The sequence below is a fragment of the Biomphalaria glabrata genome, chromosome 3, assembly GCF_947242115.1.
Source record: "Biomphalaria glabrata chromosome 3, xgBioGlab47.1, whole genome shotgun sequence".
NCBI classification, from domain to species: Eukaryota; Metazoa; Mollusca; class Gastropoda; family Planorbidae; genus Biomphalaria; species Biomphalaria glabrata.
This window is the reverse complement of record NC_074713.1, coordinates 22,956,324-22,979,968: the sequence shown is the minus strand read 5'-3', so window position 1 is coordinate 22,979,968 and position 23,645 is coordinate 22,956,324. Positions and strand designations below refer to the sequence as shown.

Genomic DNA, 23,645 nt, shown 5'->3' with positions numbered 1-23,645 from the left:
TTAAAACTTTTTTTGCCCTTCTTTATTTTACCGGTATTATACTTCCTTGAAATTATATAACTGTCTGTGTGTTATAGGCTAGTTATAGCCTATGCCTAAGGTTATTTACCAGACGTACCAGAGTCGTTTCTTCCGTGCTGTCGGCATTGGTTTAAAGTGTGAATTAAATGTTCGGCTTTCTTTAGAGTGTTTACTGCAATATTATGTAATTTTATGTATCGCGATCAAACCCAGATCTTTCGCATCTTCGGGTACGTACCCATTTGCTTCGCTTAGGGCCTCCAATTACCTAAGGGCGGTCCTAGGCTGTTTGCAGATTTTTTAAATTATTATTTTGTTTTGTTTGTTTGTTTTTGAGCGCGCTCTTTTGTTTTCTCATACATGTAATTTAGAATTACTTTAAATCACAGTATCCTATTCATAACCATAGACATAAATAAATATAGACTGGAAAAAGGAAATAACTTCATGTAACTTGAAAACATGTATATCTATTGTTGTCGGATTTCCGAATTCTGAAAAGTTGCATGATCTTCATTCTTAAAGATTAAACAAAGCTACAGTGCCTCCTTATTTACAACATATATAGGTGTGTATCAAAGTTAAAAAAGCACTTTTATACTGCTCATAAATGCTTTATGATAAAGTACACAAAATTGCAAGTCACAAATTTTCGTTTCATAAAACTCTTTAATTGGCCAGTCTATATTTATTTATGTCTATGTTCATAACCATAGACATAAATAAATATAGACTGGAAGTAGGAAGTTATTTTTATTTGGGGGGAATCAATATGTTTTATGTACTATATCTATGTGAAAAAAAAATGGCGGCGATTGAGCTATAGGCCTAAATTCTAGGACTAACATTTCAGCCAATATATACCTTTGATCTTTAGTTTTGAAAAGTGCAAAACTGCCATATTCCCAATATTTTGTCTTTGTTTTACAATCATAGACATAGGCAAATATATATAGGTTTGTGATAAGGATCTACAAACTTATCTTTTCCCAAATATTTCCGATAATAATTTGTTCTTTATCGTCCAGTCTATATATAATATGTCTATGTTCATAACATACTCTTTAACAGAAGGAGGAAAAAAACAGTCACAAAACGCAAACTTACACTGTACGTATGGCCATATCACAAGTTTCCCATGACTCGCAAGTGCCTAGATTTTGTCATTAAGATTTGTGTCATTGTCATTGATAAAAAGATTTACATTAGCTCTAGATCTATATACTCTAAATATCTAGATCTATCTAAATCTAGGAACAGTCCCAAGAAGAAGAGGCAGAGAATGCGATGTGAAGACAATGACGATGGGAAGAATGGACGATCGTTGAAAGATATTCTACTCAAAGCGTAGGCTAAGTCAGAAAGGAATGGAAAAGTCGGTCGACAGATCATGTGTGGTGCCCCAATGGTCCAACCGATTAAAGTAATGATGGGCAATCTACGAATCGGAAAAAAACTTTGTTAGACTTCAGAGTTATTCAAAATGATATTTAGATATTTTTTACTATGCCTTTTTGGTGTGAATAGGGTTATCAGACACCAGCACACACAGAGGAGGGCAAAAAGGTGGACACACACACAAAAAAACAAGACAAACTCAACTATAAAAACTAGATCTAGAATCACGCTGTATTTGATGAAACATTTCAGCAAATCAAAGACTGTAGAACTGAATTCTTATCTTATCTTATACAATTCTATATTTATTTGTTTACGTATTTCTCAGACACTACATGTTTTCCCAGTAAGTAGGCCTACCTCATTATCGCAAACGTACGCCTACTTAAAGTATTAAACTCCATGTATGACTTTTTTTTTATTCCAGATTGAACATTGTGAGAAAAGTGCCTCTCACTGGAGGGTGTACGTATTTCCCTCATTTGCCCACTGCATGTTGATTACCAAAAACTCCTTTTCAACTTTATTATTAGGCATATGTCTTGGAATGCAAAATAAACACTAGAAGATCTTGGTGTATTTTGGTGTATTTTGAGTAACTGGTTACCTAGACAAAACCTAATAAAACACTCGGAAAGGCACGAAGATAGAGGCACATTTCTTTTTCCATACGCTAGAACTAATTCGTACATGTGCTCCTTCCCTAGTGCAATTAGAAAATAGAATGGTTTGTCTGAAACATCCAGGAAAACCGACGAATTAGCAGATTTTAAGTCATTGATTTAACATGCATGACTAGATTGAGACATGAAATGCGTAGGATGTAATTATCTTCTCTTTTTGAAGTAACGTCTGTAATATATAAGATAAGAAGAAAAGACATCTTTGAAAAGACAAACACATGTTCAAGAAGGAGGTTTTCTTAGATAAAAGGAGAATTTGGTGAAATAGAAAAATAAACATAGGAAAAAACAAAATTACGCAATTTATTTCAAACCTAGTGTACTTCAACAACAACATTGGGCACACGTTTTTCTATTTCTACTATTTTACAAAAAATGTTTAAGAGTCCTGTGCGAGGCTCTAGCCAGAGGCTGCCTAAGTTTGCCTATGCCCAAGGCCCAAGGCCGGCATTGCCTTGGACGTAATGACATTCTTCGTTTCTTGACACGTGAAATGTGCTTCGAGTCATTCCTTGTCTTCCGGTAGTCCACGTGACTCAACAATGATCGATTTAACCATGTGGGGCAATCACGTGCTTTCAACTATTAGACGTATAGAATCTATTTTCATTTGTCTATTGACTCAACTATTTTAGCCTATAGGCTTTATAATAGACTTCATAATACAGCCCCCCCCCCCCCACACACACACACGCTCGATTTTTTTCTCTCTCGCTTCAGACCAGCTGGGGCTGACTTTTTTTTTTTTTTTTAACAAGGCGTCCATTCTAACCAAATGTCTTTCATAGGAACATATTGTCCACTTTCGACGCAATTTGTAAGTCCACAATAAAGGAATAAAAGATCTATTTACTTTCAAGGCTAAGTTACGGACCAACATGAGGGTAGTCACAAGTGTAGTGGACAGTGACGCTTATACAGACTGACCATGTGCGGTCAACAAACTGATAACGTGTTTCGAACTAAATGAAGTCTTGTCAGGTAAACAACTTTGTCTAAAAACTGACCCAGTTTAGTTGTGACCGCATGGCCTTGTAATAGATCTAGAGACTACATAGGATGAGAGTTATACGGGAAAATAGATCTAATTTTAGGTCAGACCTTCTGAGCCCTTGTTTTGAGGCGTGGCCTCGTGTTGCAACGTTTTGATCTGACCCCCCCTTACCCTAAAGTGTTGTCTATGCTTATATTGAAACATATCATCATAATAGTCGATTGGTTTTGGTCTACGTTAAAGTTTGAGTGTTTTGTGTGTCTTCGGGCAAGGAAAACCGTGTGTCAAAAAAAAAATAGAATCTTTTTTTGCGAGTAGCTCTCTTTTATCTGTATTGGAAATCATGGATGGCTGCCTGGTCGTGCTGTATGCGCGCTGGACTTTTCGATGGTCTCTGGTTCATACCCTGCCCGCTGGCTTCGTCCTGCGTGAGGTTTGGACTATAGGGAGTAAATTATCTTAATCTCTGATGGAACATCCGAAACATGTAAAGCAAACAGACATTATGGATTATCTTATTAACTCTTTCTCTCCTAACTGACGATACCAACGTGATTTCACTAGAATGTGATAAATAATTATGGAGAGAAAGAGTTAAATACAGACGTTACTTCAAAAAAATAAATAATTCAGGCAACTCATTCCATGCTCTAATAGCACTAAGGGAAGAATTGGCATTTGCACAAATTTGTCCTAGCGTATGGGACAAGAAATTTGTTTTTATCCGTGTGTCTTTCTGATTATTTTATAAGTTTTGTTTTTGAATTAATAGAAAGAGTTATGTAATGTATAAATGTAGTGCTAAAGAAGTTGTTGTTTTTTTTTAAAGTGACGCCTACTATAAAAAGAGGAAGAGCTAATTAAATTAGTCATCTTAAGTATAAGCTACTGTACATGTTTTTGTTGCTTAGTATCTTCTAAATATTGTGACTAGAACAAAGGGTTGATTACTACTTCAGCTTGAAGTTTCCTTTAAGATTTGGTATCAGGAAATCCAAATTGCTGTAGCAGTAGGCACGATGATGGACAATAAACTCACGACAAACGGGGGAGAAGACGGAAGTATTTCTTGGTAATCGAAATGCTATTACAAAGGTAGAGGGCCTTCACCTTCCCTTGTCCCCTAGTCTGTTTAACCGTTGGGGCATCACACATGATCGACCGTCTTTATTTCTCTATCTTTTGCCATAAGTTCAATCTATTCCAGTGACAGGCCTGACCTATCTTGGATCTAGTTTTCGCTTATCGCTTTCTTTGTTTCTTATTTTTCCTGGTAGTCTACTGTTCCCTGAAGGAAGATATTTGTGAGCTCTGAGGACCTAAGTGGTATGCCCATAAAATTTTAGTTTGCTTATTTAGACACAGGTCACGAGGTCATCGTGGGGGCCCAATAGCCATTGTGATCCCGTTTCGAATCTCCTTATAAGTGATGCGGTCCGTGGTCTGCTTGTTTATTTTATATTGAAGATGATTACATCATGGTCCAAACCTTCTAGAGGACGGCGGGAAGAGTTTAAACTAAGGACCACCTGACGACAGTCCAGAGTGCATACCATACGACCAGGCAGCCATCATTCTACAATAGTTTAACGCAAAACATTTTTACTTTTGTTATGTCAGGTACTAGAAATAATTGTGCTAAATTTCAACTTGATCAGCGATCAAGTCCGTCTGACTTGCAGAAATAAAAGAGTGATCTTTCCATTACTTGGTGTCCAAGCTCTTGAGCCATGAAGAGAATTATAATATACTAATCGACCGGCGGCGTAGCATACGCCGCTATTTTGCAGGGCCGGCCTTAGGTGCCTGCAACCTATGCGACCGCAGTAGGCCCCGCACTTTCATAGGGCCCGCGCTTTCATAGGCCCGCGCTTTCATAAGACCCGCACTTTCATTGGACCCGCGCTAATTCAAGGTGCATAAATTAATTAATAAAACCATTTTATAACTTAAAACAGATTTCCCGCGCCCTCATGGCGATTTACCAGGAGCTCCTGAAAATCTCCCGAAATCGCAAAATATACGAAAAAGTCCTTAAAATATACGAAAAATATAGACAAAAGTTGTCAGTTTGCGGTGTCACTCAATATGGAAAACACCAATCCAACGCGCGATAAATAAAAACGGCATTATGCATAAGCCGTAATTGTGTAATCTGGGAACGGAATTAAGTGACTGATTTTTGCTTTCATTTTGTTTATTTTAGGTGAGATTTTAATACTAAATCATCAGTTACCACAGCACAGCCGAGGCAGTTTTGAGTTAAAACCCCCTACCAGGGGGTTTTGAGATTTAAAAAAACACCTATCAGGGGGTTTTGAGATACAAATCCCTCTACCAGGGGGGCTTTGAGTTTAAAACCCCCTACAGGGGGTTTTGAATTTTAAACCCCCTACCAGAGGTTTTTGCAGTTAAATTCCCTCTTCTATAAAACAAAACAAAAAAAAATGCAAACAACAATCCCCAAATTCCAACAGCACAGTTGAGGAAGATTTTGATTTTAAAACCCCCTCCAAAATTTACGATAAACCCCATCTTCAATATAAAAAAAGCAAATTACACACTCAAAATTCTATGAGCGTAGCCAAAGGTGTTTTGAGTTTAAACCCCCCTCCCCTCCAGTGAGGGTTTGAAGCTAAAAAGTACCTCTTCAATATAAAAAAAAGCAAATTACACACTCAAAAATCTATGAGCGTAGCCAAAGGGGTTTTGAGTTTAAATCCCCCTTCTCCAGATGGCTTTTTCTTTAAAGTTTAAAACCCCTCCAGATGGTTTTGAGTTTAAAATTCCCCTACAGAGCGTTTAGAGTTGAAAACCTCTCTCTTCCATATTATTTTAAAGCAAACTACAGTCACCAAATTCTATGATCGTAGCTAAATGGGGTTTTGAATTAAAAACAAAACAAACAAAAAACTCCAGAGATTTCTTAGTTTAAAACCCCTCAACAGATGATTTGACGAAAAAACTTTCCTTTTCGATATAAAATGTAAAGCGAAATACAGGCATGTAATTCCAAGAGCGTAGTCAAGAAAGGTTACAAATTTCTACCAGTGGCTTGGGCTCCATTAATAAAGTGTGAATAGTTTTCTGCCGAAATTGAAAATCATTAAATGTGTCTCAACAAAGATGACTAAGACAGATTTTAGGAGTCAGTCATAGAGATTGTGTCTAAATCAAAGAAATCATATGCCGAACTGTGAGTCGAATCCTTAGTAAGGTTGTGACAGAGCGTCGCATGAGGTTTTGCGGGAAAATGCGCCGAACGGCGCGAGAGGGTCTAAGTCAGTAAGAATAGCGCATTAGGTTTTTGAAATAAAACTTTTTAATAGCAAGATAATGCACTGTAGATACCTCAGAATATGCATTTTGTTGGCTTTCAATACCAGAAATAGTGCTCGGCGGCGGGGCTTCGCCCCGCGCTGGGGGAGCGCTGCGAACTCCCCCAGACCGTGACCCTCCGTGATGTCGAAGGCGCCGCCCAGACCCCCTTGCTAGCAAGGGCGGGGAGTCTACAATAAAGAATAAACGTCTTCCGAAAAGGTCAGAATGTAATAAAGATTATATATTATGTACACACACATATAATATATATATATATATATGTATATATATAGGCCTATATATATATATATATATATATATATATATATAATTTTTTTCCGCGGGGGGGGGGGGAGAGTCAGGGGGGAATCCCCCCCCAAAAAAAACCTCCCCGAAAAAAATCCTGGCTACGCCCATGATACCACCTATTCCTATGAATATTAGTTCGTTTTTCACATTTAATAAAAATTAAAATTATAATTATTACCATAAAAATAACAAGTAAATGTCAGGCGAATCAACAATATTCCCTCCCTTTATGGTCACGTGATAAAACGCACGAATAATCAACTAATTTAAAAAATGGAGACCTTTCGTGTAGATCTGTAGATCAATTTTTTTTTTTTTTTAGGTATTTAAAAAAAAAAATTAAAGCCAGATCTATAAATCTAGAAGTCTAGATAGAGTATACTAGAGTTAGAGATCTAGCTAGACTACAGAATATTAATATGCAATGCCATGGCTTATCATATGTGGCGAAACGACAACGTCGATAGCTCCGAGCGATAGCGATAGTTTAATTTTAGTTACATGATAGATCTAGATCTAGTAATGATACATCACTAGATCTAGATATATCTAGTTAACATAGACTCTACTACTACATAGACTCTAGATCTAGATTATCAGATCTAGAATAGAATAGATCTAGATCTCATCTAGTTAACATTAACATAGATTATTACTGATGTGATGATACTCCGAATCTCTCGCACTCGCAGGCTACGACTACGAGTGACGACAAGTGAAGACTGAAGTCTATACTATGTCCAATGAACATCATGAAGTTCAGAAGTCTCATGGAGTCTGACTCTTGGCCTTGTCATTAAATCAAATAGACCTCTAGATCTATATCTATATAGATCTAGAGTTAGTAGAGTACTGAGTACTGTAGTCACTATTATCAAGTATTGTAGTCTGCACTCTGTAACTAGATCTAACTCTACATCTAGATTTTAATTCTAGTCACTCTAGGCAGTCTAGGCTAGGTCAGCTAGACTAGAGTTAAGTAGCATTACCGTGAATAGCGTGAATGTTAAGCCAAAACGACCAGAAAAAAAATCATAACTCTCTAAGGACTCTAACTATTAAACATACAGTCATAATTTAAACACCATTGGAAAGTTCTTTCAAAGTATTTTAATGATGTACTAACGAAAAATTGTTTTTTCAAAGATAAATTTTTTATTTCACCTCCCTACATTACTGTGATTACGATAATTCATTAATTTATAATACTATACAGGTCTAGATTTAGATCTATATTTATAAGTTACTAAAGATTTTTTAAGCTGATTTACTTGATCTAAATAGAATCTAGTGTTCTAATTCTAGATCTAGATGATTCTAGACTCTAGATTAGATTCTTTATATCTAGATCTGAATTGTAACAAGTTCAACACCAACAAATGTCATAGAAATAATATATTAATAATACTTTAAGGCTAGTCTTCGAGTCCGAAGATTAATGAGGAATCTCCCATGGCAATGCAGCCCCCATTGTGGGCTACATATTTTGCCACATCCAGTGCAGGCGTAATCATTGTCAGCCCTTGGTCACTTTATTTTATTTTCGCCGTCTACGTCTGTTCTCTTTTGGTCTCAAATTTGTTTCCCTCAGCCTTTGTAAGTGACCTCCAGCTGTCTCGTTTTGAAGCCGCATGCAATCAAGTGCTCTCTTCTATGTCAGTTAAAGCAAGTTGGCTTCTAAGCTGGTCTTAAAAGCATTTACGTTCGGCATCTCTTATGTCGACCATCTTTTTGCTCACCTTTTTGTCTTTCTGAGTATTTTATTAAATTTTGTATTTGAAGATTATGGTTCAGTGTTTTATGTATAATTGCTACTTTACCTTTAAGTCTTCTATGCTGAAGGCTTTCTAAATTTAGTGATTTTACTAAAGGTGTTTCCCTAGTCAAATGTGAATATTCGTTTGTTATGAATCTCACTGCTCTATTTTGTGACTGTTCCAGTTTCTTTATGTTTTCTTGAGTTGAGGGTCCCAAACAGAGGATACATATTTTATTATTGGCCTAACCAAGGTTAAATAAAATTTTAGTTTTATGTTCCTATTTCATTTATGGAAATTTCTTTTAATAAACCCTAATGCTTTGTTTGATTTTTTGATAGTATAATCAATGTGGGGATTCCATGACAGTTTTTCATTTATTATAACACCTAGGTATTTTGCGTTTTTAGTCTGTGTTACTGGTTTACCTTGAATAAGATAAGTGGAATTAATTTGTTTTAGTTTTTTTGTTATTCTTAATAACTGACATTTTTCTGGGTTAAAAGACATGCTCCAATTAGATTCCCATTTCTGTAATTCATCTAATTCTCTTTGAAAATTTCTGTATCTTGTGTTGTTTTTATTGTTCTATATATTATGCAATCGTCTGCAAATAATCTGACTTTTGTTCCTGAAATAATGCAATTTGGTAAATCATTATGTAAATTAAAAATAGCAATGGACCTAAGACTGTTCCTTGAGGTACACCTGAGTTTACTGTTATTGGTGTTGATTTAGAGCCATTTATTATTACAGTTTGTTGTCTCCCTATCAGAAAATCTTTAATCCACTATGCAATGGACCATCCATGCCAAAATATTTTAATTTTTTAAGCAAACTATGGTGGTGAACTTTGTCAAAAGCCGTGGGAAAAATCTAGTTAGATAGCATCTATTTGCTCACTGTTATCTAAACCTTTTGAAAAATCCTCAATTAGTCCTATTAGTTGTAGTTGTGTTTCACATGATCTATATTTCCTAAAGCCATGTTGGTATGGAGTAAGGACATTATAAGTGGTTTATGATGTTGCTACATATGTGTTGTAGGATTTTACATGTGATGCTGGTAAGCAATACTGGTCTGTAGTTTCCTGGGTCAGCTTTTTCTCTTTTTTTAAATAGGGAAGGGGGGGGGGGTGACATTTGCTTCTTTCCAGTCCCTTGGTACTCTGCCCTGGTTAAGAGATGCCTGAAAAAGTATTTTGAACACTGGTGCTAGCTCATTGCTTAGTTCTTTGAGTAATCTAGCTGGAATACCATCAGCTCCAGACGCTTTATTCGGTTTGATGTTGGCTAATAGTTTTTGGATTCCCTTTTCTTGTACCACTATATCTCCTATGTTGTCTACTTGGTTCAAATTAAGTAACATGTCTTTGTCTCCTGGGGCTGAGAATGCTGATGCTATTTGTTTAGGATGTTACCTTTAGTTTCATTATTGGATGGCTGCCTGGTCGTGCGGTTTGCACGCTGGACTGTCGTTCAGATTTATCGATAGTCCCGGGTTCAAACCCTGCCCGCTCCCATCCCCCGTCGTCCTGCGGAAGGTTTGGACTAGGAAGTAATTATCTTCAACTCTGAAGGAACATCCGAAACATGTAAAACATTTTACAAACAAACATTTTTATCATTATGTTATCTTCTCCTGTTAATGGCGCTATGCCTGTTGTTTCCATTTTCTTAGACTGATGACAGTCTGAAGTGCCATATGACTAGATGCAGCCATCCTTTATGTGGCTATGGATTAGCCTCCAGTCAGTGTTATTGATCAGTCATTTATCAACGAACATAAATAAAAAATTTATCATTGCCTCCATCACCTATGCCACAAATCTATAAATCTAGAGAAATCTACTTATATATATATATATATATAATTTTATATACAATTCAGACATAATTTTTTTACCTAGTTCTGGCTTAAGAGATATAGCTGCTTTCAAACTACATTACTTTGAGCTGTATAGCATTGCAGAGGAAATTAAATTTATCTTGTGCTCCTGGTGTGCAGCATGTACTGCAGATTATTCTAAATGTTAATGTGTTGAATTTCTCTTCTTCTTTAGGCAAAGCTTCAAATGATTTGTTTTAACTTTGCAAGGGTTTGCAAATATTGACTTCCACAGAAAACATCAATTACAAGACTGGAGTTAATAGAATCTAAGCCAGACTTGACAACTCCCAACATGTCAGTTCATTCTAAAGGGGTAAATAATTTGATACATTAAAAGTTATTAAAAAAAAGACCTTTCAGGTATTCATATATATTGTTTAAAATGGGATTTCAAAGCAGTGGACATCAATGTTGACTAAGAATAGCCCTTCACTGCACTGTGGAGAGAAGTCACACTTTGGACAGCTTAAAAGCATTGGCCTTGGCTCTGGAAGAAAGAAAGTTTGCCAAACTAAAAATGGCTGCTTCTTGTACCACCAAAGCGAATGCCTAAACCTGGTATGTGCTGGGAATTGTTTCTCCAGAATAGGGCTCTTCTAGTCGCAAGAAAAAGGGCTCCACAAGATGAACCATAGTTATTCTACGACTGAAGGAGGTCAAACAAAATGTCTTTTCTTAAAGCATACACCAAAATAAAGCTTTCATTTTTCTACTAAAAATTGAACTTTTTTCCCACAATTGTGATTCACAAATACATCTGATCTCAAAAGATTGCATTATTCATTTGTGCTTAACATTTAATAATGTAATAGTGTAATACTAGGATGTGCATATGTCACTAAGTTCAGTAAAATGGCTGTCATTTTTTTTTTAATGTTTCTAATATTTCGTAAATGCTGGATTTTTTTAGTTGTTGTTTTTATATCAGCTTATGTGAATTTCATGCCAGTTTTGGATCAAAGCTAGATTAATTATTTATATATAACATATAAATACATTGATGTTCATTAGAAGTTCTAAAAGTGATTTATGTCTCTATATTTACATAAATCTGATGGTTAAAACAGTACTAAAACCTTCCCTTCTTTTTTTTATTAATAGATCTCCAAGAGAAGAAGGCTGGTGAAAAGAACTACTAGTATACATTGTAATAATATTGGTATTGACAAGAAAGGTAGGTACTAACTTCATAAATTATACATTTCGTCTTACTGGTTAAGACAAGAAAGTTATATTGATTCCTCTAGATTGGCAGGCTGTAAATTAAAATATTAATAAAAAGAAAGTCATGTCATTTAAATACATAATAAGTAAACCTTAATAACCTTGTTGCCATTTTTTTTTTAAATGCTTTGTGCATGTGTGTAATTTGTTTTCATTTGGAAGGACATACCTTTATAGCCTGTAGTTTTCACATATGAGCGAATCAACAGTAACTGGTAACCTATTAAATCTAATTCTTTACAGTTTGTAACTTTTGTGAAAGTGATGAGAACAATGAACTGACATTAGGAGCCTTTCATCAGAAAGGAGATGTCACTGTACATTATTTTTGTATGGTATGTAGCATATTGACCTTTTTTTTTTTTACTTAAGTGGTTAGAATATAGTTGTCTATTGAGGTTCTCACTATGCTTGAAATAGGTTTTGTCAAGAAAAGCTTTGACGTGTCCACTTTCAGGATTGGTTAAGTTGTGCTATATTCTGTAATAAATAATTATTCAGTTTGTATAAAACAGTAATAGCAAAGTAAATAAATTGAGCTTCAACTCTAATACTTTACCAGGATAAACAATGTATTTTGAATCAACAAATGGAAGGATAAATTTAATCTAATTACAGCCCTAATGACTAGAAACATGCTTTATAAATATACAATTTTAAGAGACGTGAAATATAAGAATTAAATCTATATTAGTTTAAAAAATCAATAAATGAGAAGTCACTACAATTAAGACTTAACTAGAATTATTTTCTTAGATATGTTGAGGTTAAAATATTGTTGTTTTTTTTTTTAATGATTTAACTCTTTCTCTCCAAAGCTACGATAATAGCATCAATTTTTTTTTTCATAAAAGCCGATTAAGCGATGATATTGCCGTCAGTGCAGTTATACATCTTTGTTTTGTTCCTATTCTTGGTTAATAATTTTAAATGCTTATATTCTAAATCTACGTGATTTCCGCTTGCAGAAGAGTTCACTGTTTACTTCCTTCAACATGGTTTTAATATTACAGAGCTTTTTGAAAGTCGACTTTTTTTTTTTTTCTGTTAAAATAGAAATGGAGCTTGGCCTATCTGGAGGTCGATCTACTAAAACTTGTAGATCTAAATTATATTCGGATCAACAAGTTAAAGACCTTATTGATTCAGATGACAGTGATTTTGTTTTATCTGTTCATAGTGATAGTGATAGATCTAGATTCTAGATCTGAATCTGATAGTTCATCAGCTGATGAACCTGCCATGCCCCCTCCTAAAACTAGACGTATTAGAACAAAGAATACATCTAGATCTAGGTCTGTTTCAACAAATTTGAAAAATGCAGAGATGGGTACTAAAACAGAAAACAATTTTAGATTTATTCCTTCCAGTAAGTCTGGATTGTCTAGATCTACTTCAGCCAATATGGTATATACAGGTGTCAACATGAGCTTTACTCTACTAGATTCTGCAATTGTTGATAATCTTGTTGATGCAATAAACAGTTATGCAGTCTACATAATAAAAATAAACACTCCAGCTCACTGGACATCCATTTTTACAAAATGGAAACCAGTTTCTAACTATGAAATTTATAAATTTCTGACCATGACTACAATGATGGGATTTGACTCGTCTTTATGTCCCACACATCCATATGGATTGTTTTAAATACCAAAGTTAAAACATGGAAGTTGTTTTTTATTCAGGCAAACATTATGTAAAGAGCAATGAATCACTTTTATTTGAAATATATCATGTGCAGTGTAATTATTTTCTTACAGGAACTTAATGTTGCAAATTGTTGTTGTTTTTTCTCATACATTTCCTATGGTGGTGACCTTGGATAACGTGCTCCAGTTTTGTACTCCATGAGTTTTTTTTATTGTTTTAGTGCCAGTTCTAGTTCATGGAAATATGAATAAGGATTATAAAACAATAGCATTTAACTCAGTTTGGAATAGAAATGATCTTCTTATGTGACTTGGATTAAATTTTTTGTCGTCCATTGATGAGTTTTCCAAATTTCATTTTTACTTTTCATAAAGCAAAAAAAAAAAATCACTTCAATTTATACACTTGATTTTGTATTATCTAAAAAGAACATTCATTTTCCTTTAATTAAATTTCAAAAACATTATTCTAAGATTGTAAATAAAAAAGTTATACCATTTTAATTAGAACATGTTAGTGCACTACAATCAGATTACATTATTAATTCCGACAGAACGTGGAAAATAATTACGAATAGAAAGAGTTAAAAATGTGAGTCCAATAGTTAAGTTAAATAAACTAAAGTTAAATCTGAAGATTCAGATCTATTCTGCTTTATTAATGTTGAAAAATGTTTTATTCTATTGTAAGGAACAATATTGACTAATTTTATTATGTGGTCTGTTTATTTCAGCTTTTGAGTAGTGGACTATTTCAAAAGACAAAGATATCTGACAAAAACAGCATATTAGGATTTTTACTGCCGGACATTCAAAATGAAATAAGGAGAGGGAAAAAATTGGTAAACCAAAATATTTAATTCAATGACATTCAAAACAGGATCTTCCTTTTTCATTGAATGTGTTGCTTTACTTTTCTTTGCTACTAATAGCATTCATTTTCAAGCAATGAAGTAATTGAAATTTGTTTCAAATTGAAACTTAAATTTTTTAAATAAAATAACTAACATTTTTGAATAGCAAAATCATGAGTCTAATAAATTAGAAGCAAAATGATTGTTATAACAATAGTTATATTTGTATTGGTCTGGTGTTACTTCAAAATCATTTTTTTTTTCAAAGAATCTAAAGTTCTCTTAGAGAGATGTAGTAGCTCATTGGGCAGGTGTTACAAAACTTTCCTATAGCAGTAACATAGTTTCATGACATACCCTTTGGTTTTCTGTAGAAAATATTGAGTACTTGAATATGAGTGTTTCTCCAGTGCTGGTATAAAAAAAGTGTCACATTAGGCTAAAAATTAAAGTTGTACTTAAAGAATTTATCAATAGAAAATTAATTGGAATGCATACATTTCCTCAGCAGTGCTGACAAAAGGGGGTACCCACTTCTGCATTTCAGGTGCATCATTGGGATACCATTGATGATTAAAATACAGCTAGCTGTTTATTTGTTTGATTTTTAAGCATAATTTGAATATTTCTATTGTACTAAGTAGCTAGATAGAGAAATTGAAGTTTTTGAGCACTTAAGTTATGTTTGCGCTCAGTTTAAAAAATCGGACGTCATAGCACGTGTAACACTACTTGGTAAATTTGTTTTTAAAATAAATAGAATTTATGCTATACTTGCCTTGTAGCTAAATATATAGGCTATTATTTGCTGCAATATCTCAACAATTATTCAAGCACCACAAACAGAGATAAAACAATGAGACTTACATTAACATAGATTAGAAAATAGTATTCTAGATCAAACTTGAGAATAATAAGCTTAATTCTTATTGTAATTCAAAACTTTGGTGAGAAAACTACCTATATCTAGATCTTTGAGATTTTCTGGTATGATTCAACATTTTTTCTACAGTGGTGTTTCAGGTGCTACAGTGAAAAAATGTCGGGCACCATGTCTATTAATGTCTCCTGTTAATTATGATGTAGTCTTTTCCAAAGAAAATGGCATTACTTCTGTACTAAACAGTATCAGAGATACCATTAAGTGTGTTTGAGGTGCTTCATCTGGGACACCAAGACCTATCTTACTAATTTATATAAATTTTTAGTTTTAAAGAAACATTACACTGTGTAATTAATTATTGATAAAATGCTTTTAGTAACAGAAACACACTAGGGGGCAGACTGCTTTTACTTTGTTTACAATTGATAGAGGTTTAAAATTCCAAGTTTAGTGGGCCACCACCTGATGCACCTGTGACACATTTTTTATGTAATACCAAATAAATATAAAATAAAAAGATATAGATAAGATTATATTGTTAACCTATTTTAACAAAAAAGTCTGTTCAATAATCCTTGCTTTTAGTAAAATATTACTTCAACTTAAGCCAGGTGTTCCATGTTACATCAAAAGAGGCCATTTTGTGCACTATTTTTTTAGATATAGACTTTTTAGTGAACCAATACCTATTTGTCACCAGTACTGGAGAAACACTCATATATTATATACTTTTGACTATACAATAAAAGATCATAGTAGATCTGTCTGTTCAGCACAGAATACTTTCTGAACTTAAATCTTTTTTAAAACAATTTGATTGATTGTTAAAATAAATTTAATGGGAAACTCTTGCATCAGACTTTAGGACTAAACAATGGTGACTGAGTGGTAAAGTGATTGGCTTCAGAACAGAAAGGTCCTGGGTTCAAATCTTGGGGAAGACTGGGATTTTGATACCCCTGAGTCCAACCAACTCCGAGGAATGTAAAGGTGGTTGGTCATTGTGTTGGCCATTTGGTACCCTTGTTAACCATTGGCCATAGAAATAAATGAACTTAAACATCATCTTATCTGCCCTATAGATCCCAAGATCTGAAAGGGGAACTTTACTTACTTTTGTACCATGTATATTAACAATCTTCACCTGAATTTTAGACTTGCCTGCCTCACTAATAATTATGTTTGCACATTACAGACTCATGTGTTGTTTCTAAAATTAGCTCACTACAAAATTGATCTCTTCTTTCCACAATTATTGTCTCATTCTGCAATTAATATTTACTTTACAGAATTGTTGTTTTTGTAACACAAAAGGAGCAACAATAGGATGTTGTAATGGGAAATGTAAAAAGAATTTCCATTTGATCTGTGGTATACAAAATGGTGTGCTAAGCCAATTTTTTGACAATTACAGGTTAGTTTCACTTGCTATTACAAAGTTGTAAAGAGTTTAGTATTATTTGTTGTGTAGATTTGTCCAGTTTTTTCTATCCCAAATAAATATATTATAGCTTTAATATAGCACTACTTTCATGCTTATAGCATGCTCAAAGCGCTATGGTCCAATCTAGTTTGTGGACCAGTGGGTGGAGGGGGTATCTGGGAGAAGGGTTTTTCCGTGCTGCCTTTAAGCGCTCAGTAAACACAGCTCTGCTCGTGTTGGGTGTCGAACCTCGAGCCCCTTTCATAGGTAGCCAAGTTCAAGCGTACTTAGCCTCTTGATCACATATCCCTAGGATATGCGTAGGAGAAGGAGAGATGTTGGGACACAAATAATGACTTGCACAATGTCATGCCATCTGTCTCTGTTGTTCACAAGTCTGGGAAGAATGAGCTGCATGTCATCTAATTAGATCCTTTGCTTTCTTACATCTGGAACTGTTACCTTGAACATCCCACCTGTGTAATCTTCTGTTCTTGTTTTTGTTTGATGCTAACCTACAGCACTTCAGACCTGCACACAAAATCTCCCCAAACCTTACTTACTGTGTGCACACTTGGATCAAAGGTTTCTATGCAGGTCTGCTTTTTATTTAGATGGGTAATTCATAGTTAGATTTTTGTTTACTGACAAGGTTGGAGGGTTTATTTATACACAAAACTGACCAATGGGTCAGAAAAGGCAATCAATAAAACAAGCTTATAATAGTAAGGGTTTTTATAATGAGGTTCAAGTCTTTTTTTTTTTTTTTTTTTTTTTTTTTTTTTCCACTCTTTTTGTTTCCATAATTTTGATGGTCATGGAGACAATTGGGCAGCTTATTAAGTAAACAAAAAAAAAGTAATTTTTTTTCTGATCTGAATGTTTACAGAATAAATTGTATGCAGAGTGTTAGTAGCAGCTAGACAAGTAACTTGAAAATATAAAAAAAAAAATATTCTGTTTATTTCATTTGTCAGCAATAAATTTTTGTTCTTTTAAATTGCTATTTTCCTATCTTTTGATATGCAGTATGATGATGTACAGTAACTTTATTTTTGCCAGGTCTTACTGCGCAGACCACAGAAAGACACAGTCATTGGTGAAAACCTTGAGTAAAGGCTCCTCCAAGAAAGAGTGTGCTATTTGCTTGACCAGTATTGAATTCACTGCTACATCACACTACTCACTTGTGTGCCCCAGTTGCAAGCATTGTTATTTTCATAAAACTTGCATACAGGTAAGTTTCAAAGTATAATATTTTATTACTTTCTTTTTTTATTGCATTTAATTCTGTATAAATAAAAACATCTCTTTTATAATTTTTAAACAACATTGAGAAACTTTCTTGAAATAAATTTTAATTCAGTGCAATTAAGAATTGAGAAAGAATTATAAAGATCCCATTTAAGACATAAAGGGACATGATCTGTTTCTTGTTCAACTGCTTTCTAGCTTGTTGTGTATTTAGCACAACTACTTTGCTTTCCTAACTCCAGAAAGGCATTCATTTTCTAAACTGGCCGAAAAGTAAAAAAATAAGTGCTTCACCATCAGGACTTGAATCTTAAACTTGCAGTTAAATGCTTAAAACACAATTAGTCTCTGTTCAGACAAGTTATAATTCATACATTTTTTTTTTTTTTATCTCACCAATAGAAATATGCAATATCCGCTGGCATGCATTTCTTTAAATGTCCACTCTGCAATGAAAGAGAGACATTTCAAGAAGAAATGTTAGAATTTGGTATTTACATTCCTGATCAGTAAGTACATTTTAAGTTTGTATTCATCATTTTTATAATCATCACCATTTATTTATTTTTTTACCTTTTCAAAAAATCAAATCTAATTAAACTATATTTTGAACATAAGTGACCAAGTTTCCACTAATCAATTTTTAGCATTCACTAACTTATTGTTGAAAATATAATATTTTTTTTTAAATAAAGGTGTGTGGGTTGTTTTTTTTTTAGTTTAATTCTACACTAGAAGAACCTAAGTGCTGAAAATATCTAACCTGAAAAGTAAATTTAGTAATGATTCACACTTGATAAAAAGTAAAAGTTTATTCCAGACAAGTCATTAAAATTGAATAGCATAAATACTCAAGGAGTAATACCATAATGTAATTATGAAAAGCCTTTCAACCACATCTCTGCTATTTCAATGATGTATAAAATTTCAAGACTTAAGCAATTCATATCCAAGCTTCTGATAATCAGAGGAATTCCTTTTTCAAATTATTATTTTTTTACCTGACAACTTAAGAATCAATAACAACAAATTTAATTGTGATTATTTCAACTCAAGAATCAATAACAAAAAATTTAATTGTGATTAATTATTTCGTTTGGTATCTTGAACAAGGGAAAGAAATTGTACATCACTGAAGTGGTGGTATAAACTGAATTAATCAACTTTATAGGTCGTTGTCTTAGTTTAGTGAACACAAAACATTAACAATTTCAAAAACATTATAGACTGTAAACTACATGAACTACAGTGGGATCACCTCCAAATATATTTTTTTAAACAAGTGAGGTCTTTATCAAAGTTTGTTGTTTTTTTTTATCCCAGAGATGCTTCATGGGAGAGAGAGCCTGATGCATTTCATGATTTGCTGGAAAGACATGACTCCTGTGATGCCCGTTATTGTAGATGTCCTTATGGCAGGAAGTATGATGCTGAATTTGGGTAAGACGAACAAGAATAATGGTAGAAATATTTATTGAAGAATTTTTTTTATTACAAGTTAGATTTTTTCAAATGTAAAAATTCACATTAAATGTTTATTTTGTAGCTCTTTTGCTTTGGAATGTGTGTGTATGCTAAGAAAATGATGCAATAGTTTGTAACTCATTGAAGCAGGAAAATACTTGGGGCAAATGATGAAAGAGGAAAACAAAAAAGTAGATTGAGTGAAATGAGAAAAGAAACATTTTTAAAAAGTATTAATTTGTGTTTTACAATGTGTAACATCTTATTTAAAAATGATTTTGCTTGGCTCAATTTATTATGTTCATGACTATCAGAAAGAGAGAAAATAGTGCTAAAATATTTTCCTAAAATTAAGACTTAGCTAGCAATTCAATGCTAAGCCATGGATATCTATACCACTTTTAATTTGTAATCACCAACCACTTAATCATTTAAACAAAAACATGTAAGTGGGTACTTACTGAAAGATTAATTTGTAATGATTACCCACTGAAAGATTAGTCTGTAATGATTGCCCACTTGGTGATTTATTTATTTTTGGTGACAACAGACCATTAAAAAATTTTGCTATGATGGCCCTCTAAAAGATTTGTTTTCTGATAATGGCCATTGAGGCATTGAATGATTTTTTTTTAACCAATTAAAAAAAAAATTTTCTAAAAATCAGATTGATTGTCTGTTCAGTTTCAAAATATTGTTTAAAAAATACATCTCTGTATAAATAATTCTCTACGTTGCATAACCATGCGGGACACCATGCACGCCGACTCTTTCACCCGCCTGCACCTGCCCCTTCCTTGCTCTCCAGGCATGTGCACACAGTCATTTGCCCAAACCCACCCCATTTGGACAATTGTGTCTTTTAGAAAGTGTTCACCCGTCACTAAATAGAGGCGTATGCTACGCCGCGGGTAGGCTAGTTTAAGTATACAAGGAGAAATATATTTTAATAATTTAAGTAATAAATTTGTATTTTAATTGTTTAAAGTGGACTGTTACATGATAGAATTATTAGATTTATTGGGTAGTTTATTGTATTATTTATTATTATTATATTGTAGACTAAATAAAGTGTATACAAGTCTGTATATTCTCTTATTTTCTGTTCCAGTAAATATGACCTGCTACTTTGTGGTTGCTGTGGATCAGCTGGGTCACACCGTGCATGTAATGGCCTCTTTCCAAAGGACAATCTCTTTGTTTGTAAAGACTGTTTAGAAATTTTGAACACAGGTACATGTTAGGGTAGAGATGAAACATTGCAGTGATGATCTAGTAGTGGTTTTATTCCAATATCTGGATCATGTAAATAGATTTTTAGTCTGTGAAGGTTTCCTTTTTTTAAAAACAAAAAACAACTGTTCAACTAGATATTCATTGTATCATCTACTGAAAAATAATGAAACGGAAGATATTTACATTATCAACCATTTTTATATAGGCAATGAATACAAAAAAATTAATTAAAATAAAGGTGACATATGTATCTTATTTTACAAAACTGTTCTTCAAAAGATTGCACTTTACTCTTGTGTTTCCAGCCTGTCAGTATATCACATTCTATGGTTTATCTTTTGAAAAGATTTTTTTTTAGTCTAGATAATGCAGAGACAGAAGGCTTGAGTTGAAAATTGAACTTTTAAATACATTTTTGAAAATATCATTGAGCACACACAAAAAAACAGTACCAGATAAAAAAAACAAACGACAAATTTACAAATCAGTGAGCAAAAAAATAAAAGTTAAATATTCCTGAGTCTATTACATGTCAGATTGTAAGATGAAGCTAATGGGGCATAGCTAATCATTGTCCATGCAACTTTTGTTAATGTACTACTTCAACACACTGTGTCCTGTGAGCTTGTACACAGTTGAAACCAGCTCCTACACAAGATGGTGCTCAAAATGGTCATGGACGTCTTTTTAGTCCATTCTTGACTGAATACTTTTGAGATGAGTGCAGGAATGCACAATGAATGCTTAATTAAATAGACAAGTTTAATATGATTATATTGTGAAAATTTATAACTGGCAAAACAGTTTTCACTGCGTGGTCAATTAGCTAGGGATTTTTTTTAAACCAAGGATGTACATAAACTTTCACATTTTTTAAATACCTGTCCAAGTTCCAGTTTCCGCTCGTTAGAGCTTGCAAGCTAATAAGAGGAATTGTTTGAAAAAAAAAAAGGAAAGTGTTTTTTTATGTGTTGCAGTGCAAAGGTGTTTTTTTTTTTACTTTCCCTCTAATTAGCTTGCAAACTCTACATGGGTGGACTCGAATTTCCAAAAACGTCTCTTAACAATTTTGCTGAGCTTAACCCAAAACATTTCAGATTTTCTACAGAAAATGTTGCTTTCATTTCTTCTTTAGCTGCATCTAGTTGTCTTACATTAGTTGATATATGCTTTCAAAATACTTAAGCTGTGGCTATGATTAAATAAATTATCTTTGTTTCTAATCTACATATTTTTATGAAATCTCTAGCATTTCACACAGTTTTCTATTGTACATAATGATAAACTGTTGATTGTTCACCTTGACTCTTGTTTGTATCCCCCAGTTAATTCAAATACCCAACAGTGTGATACCACAAAGGATCAAGATGCTCTCCACCTCAGCTGCAGTTCAACCCAGGAGAAGACTACTGCTGGACGGGCCACTTCTCGCAGTCGAAAGAGGGCACACCCTGCTGATGAGGTTTCAGGCAGCAGTTGTTATTCTCAGGTGCGGTTGAGATCTGGCCAACACTAAACATTTCTAAAGTGAGACACTTATCCACACCAACTTTCTGCTTGACTTGTATGGGCTTGCAATCATTTCATTGAGTCATTTCAACCTGTGTCCCTTGTTTTTTTGTTCTCCAGCATGTTTTATTTCTTCTTCTCATCATCACAGCTTGCTTTTTGTAGTATTTTTTTAAATCATTGGTTTGGCAACTGTCATGCTTATTAAGTTAAATGTTGTTTTTCATTTGGTTGCTAGTTATTAACTTTTTTTTTATTACATATATTTTATTTTTAATTTTTATCTTTGCTATAAAGGGAGGAGTGAATTATAAGAATCAAAGCTTTATTAGTTAATATAAGGAGTATTACTCATTCTAAAAGTGTTTTTTTTTTTTGGGGGGGGGGGGGGGGGGTAAACACACATACATATATATATTTATGTAAATTTGATTTTTTTTTTTTATTTGCAGCAAATTGGCATACCAGCATGTTTCAAGGGCAAGTCTTCAAGATGTAGCCCTCCTAAAAATTCTTGTGTTTTTGTTTCTGGTGAAATGCTTTATGAACTTAAAAAAATCAAGTCGTGTCCTTTCTGCTGTTTTGTGCTATTAAGGGTTGATCATCAAGAGCACTGCATATCGCATAGAGAAAAAAATATAGAAACTATTAGACCACCATCACCAAAAAAAGTCAAATTGAAGACACATTCTGTACAAGATTTAGATAGGTGTTGTTTACCCCCACCTCCTTTGATTTACATGGGGGATTTGAACCAAGCTGCAGACAACATAATAGAAGAACCACCTACATTGATGGCTCAAAACATCTCATAGAATGGTCTCTCATTTTATAAGATGGGCAAATCAGACAGATAATGGAGTTAATCTTTGGGCTTGAGTTACTTCTTCCTTGTGTCTGTGTTGCTGTTTTTTCATCTAGATATTGGTTCCCTTCATTTTGTTGAGGTATGGACATTATATGCTCAGAATGTGTCGTGTTTGAGGTACTACAGTGATGTAGGCCAAACCATTCATGCTCAGATGAATACTTCTGAAGTAACACTAATTCCTCCCCTTCCTCTGACCCATATTCTAAGCATCTAGTCCTATCCTACTGTTTAAATGTACACAATACACTTGACTTTTCCTGTTTCACATTGTTGTTTTTTTAGATTGAAAGCTAATTATAAATTATATAGGTACCGGTACAAGGCATATGCTTTAAAAGTTTTACAGGGACTGAATTATTGTTCAACTTACGTCTGTTTGCACACGTTTTTTAAAGTAATTTAACTATCTTTTTGCAAAACATTTTTTTTTTTTTCTAAATTTTTTAATTTTAAATAACATTCTTATTCCTTAAGATTTTATTCAGAGAAAAAATTGAGGTAAACTCATATTGTGTAGATTTTATGAATATTGTAATTTGAATAGGAAAAAAATGTGTATGTTGTTTATTTGTTTTGCTACCGGTATGTGTTTTTTTTTTTGTTTTTTTGGGCCTTTGTTTGCTGCCATAAATTAAACATTTTTAATGTGTATGGGCGAATGTTATACACTAACTCTTATTATATATTTATTTATATATTGGCTGATTGTACAAAGCTTTGCATAGCAAGCAAAATTGCTGATAGTTAATGGCACAAATAGTTTATCCTGACTGAATGTGGTGGTTTATTTATTATTTTTTTTTTAAGTGATAAAATTAGTAGGAAAGGAAAGAATTTATTTAGATTTCTTGTGATACAAAAAAAAAATTGTGTCCTTTGCTCTTAAAAGGTTTAATGTTTTT

At 33.5% G+C, this 23,645-nt stretch overlaps 1 protein-coding gene across 5 annotated transcripts; it reads left to right on the top strand.

Annotated features, from left to right (window-relative positions):
* The first annotated feature begins 113 nt into the window (after window positions 1-113).
* On the top strand, window positions 114-23,645 carry LOC106056828 (PHD finger protein 7-like). 5 transcript variants are annotated; one of them, XM_056024047.1, is made up of 12 exons: window positions 114-251; window positions 10,546-10,686; window positions 11,475-11,547; window positions 11,841-11,932; window positions 13,984-14,091; window positions 16,276-16,400; window positions 17,472-17,646; window positions 18,066-18,172; window positions 18,987-19,103; window positions 20,239-20,360; window positions 21,689-21,852; window positions 22,325-23,645. In XM_056024047.1, exons 2-12 carry the CDS (start codon window positions 10,666-10,668, stop codon window positions 22,685-22,687), a joined length of 1,467 nt encoding a protein of 488 aa, XP_055880022.1. In that variant the 5' UTR covers window positions 114-251; window positions 10,546-10,665; the 3' UTR covers window positions 22,688-23,645. The 5 variants fall into 5 exon arrangements, with proteins under 5 accessions (XP_055880022.1, XP_055880020.1, XP_055880021.1 ...); XM_056024045.1 differs by lacking the exon at window positions 114-251 and adding an exon at window positions 6,982-7,022; XM_056024046.1 differs by lacking the exon at window positions 114-251 and adding an exon at window positions 7,006-7,048.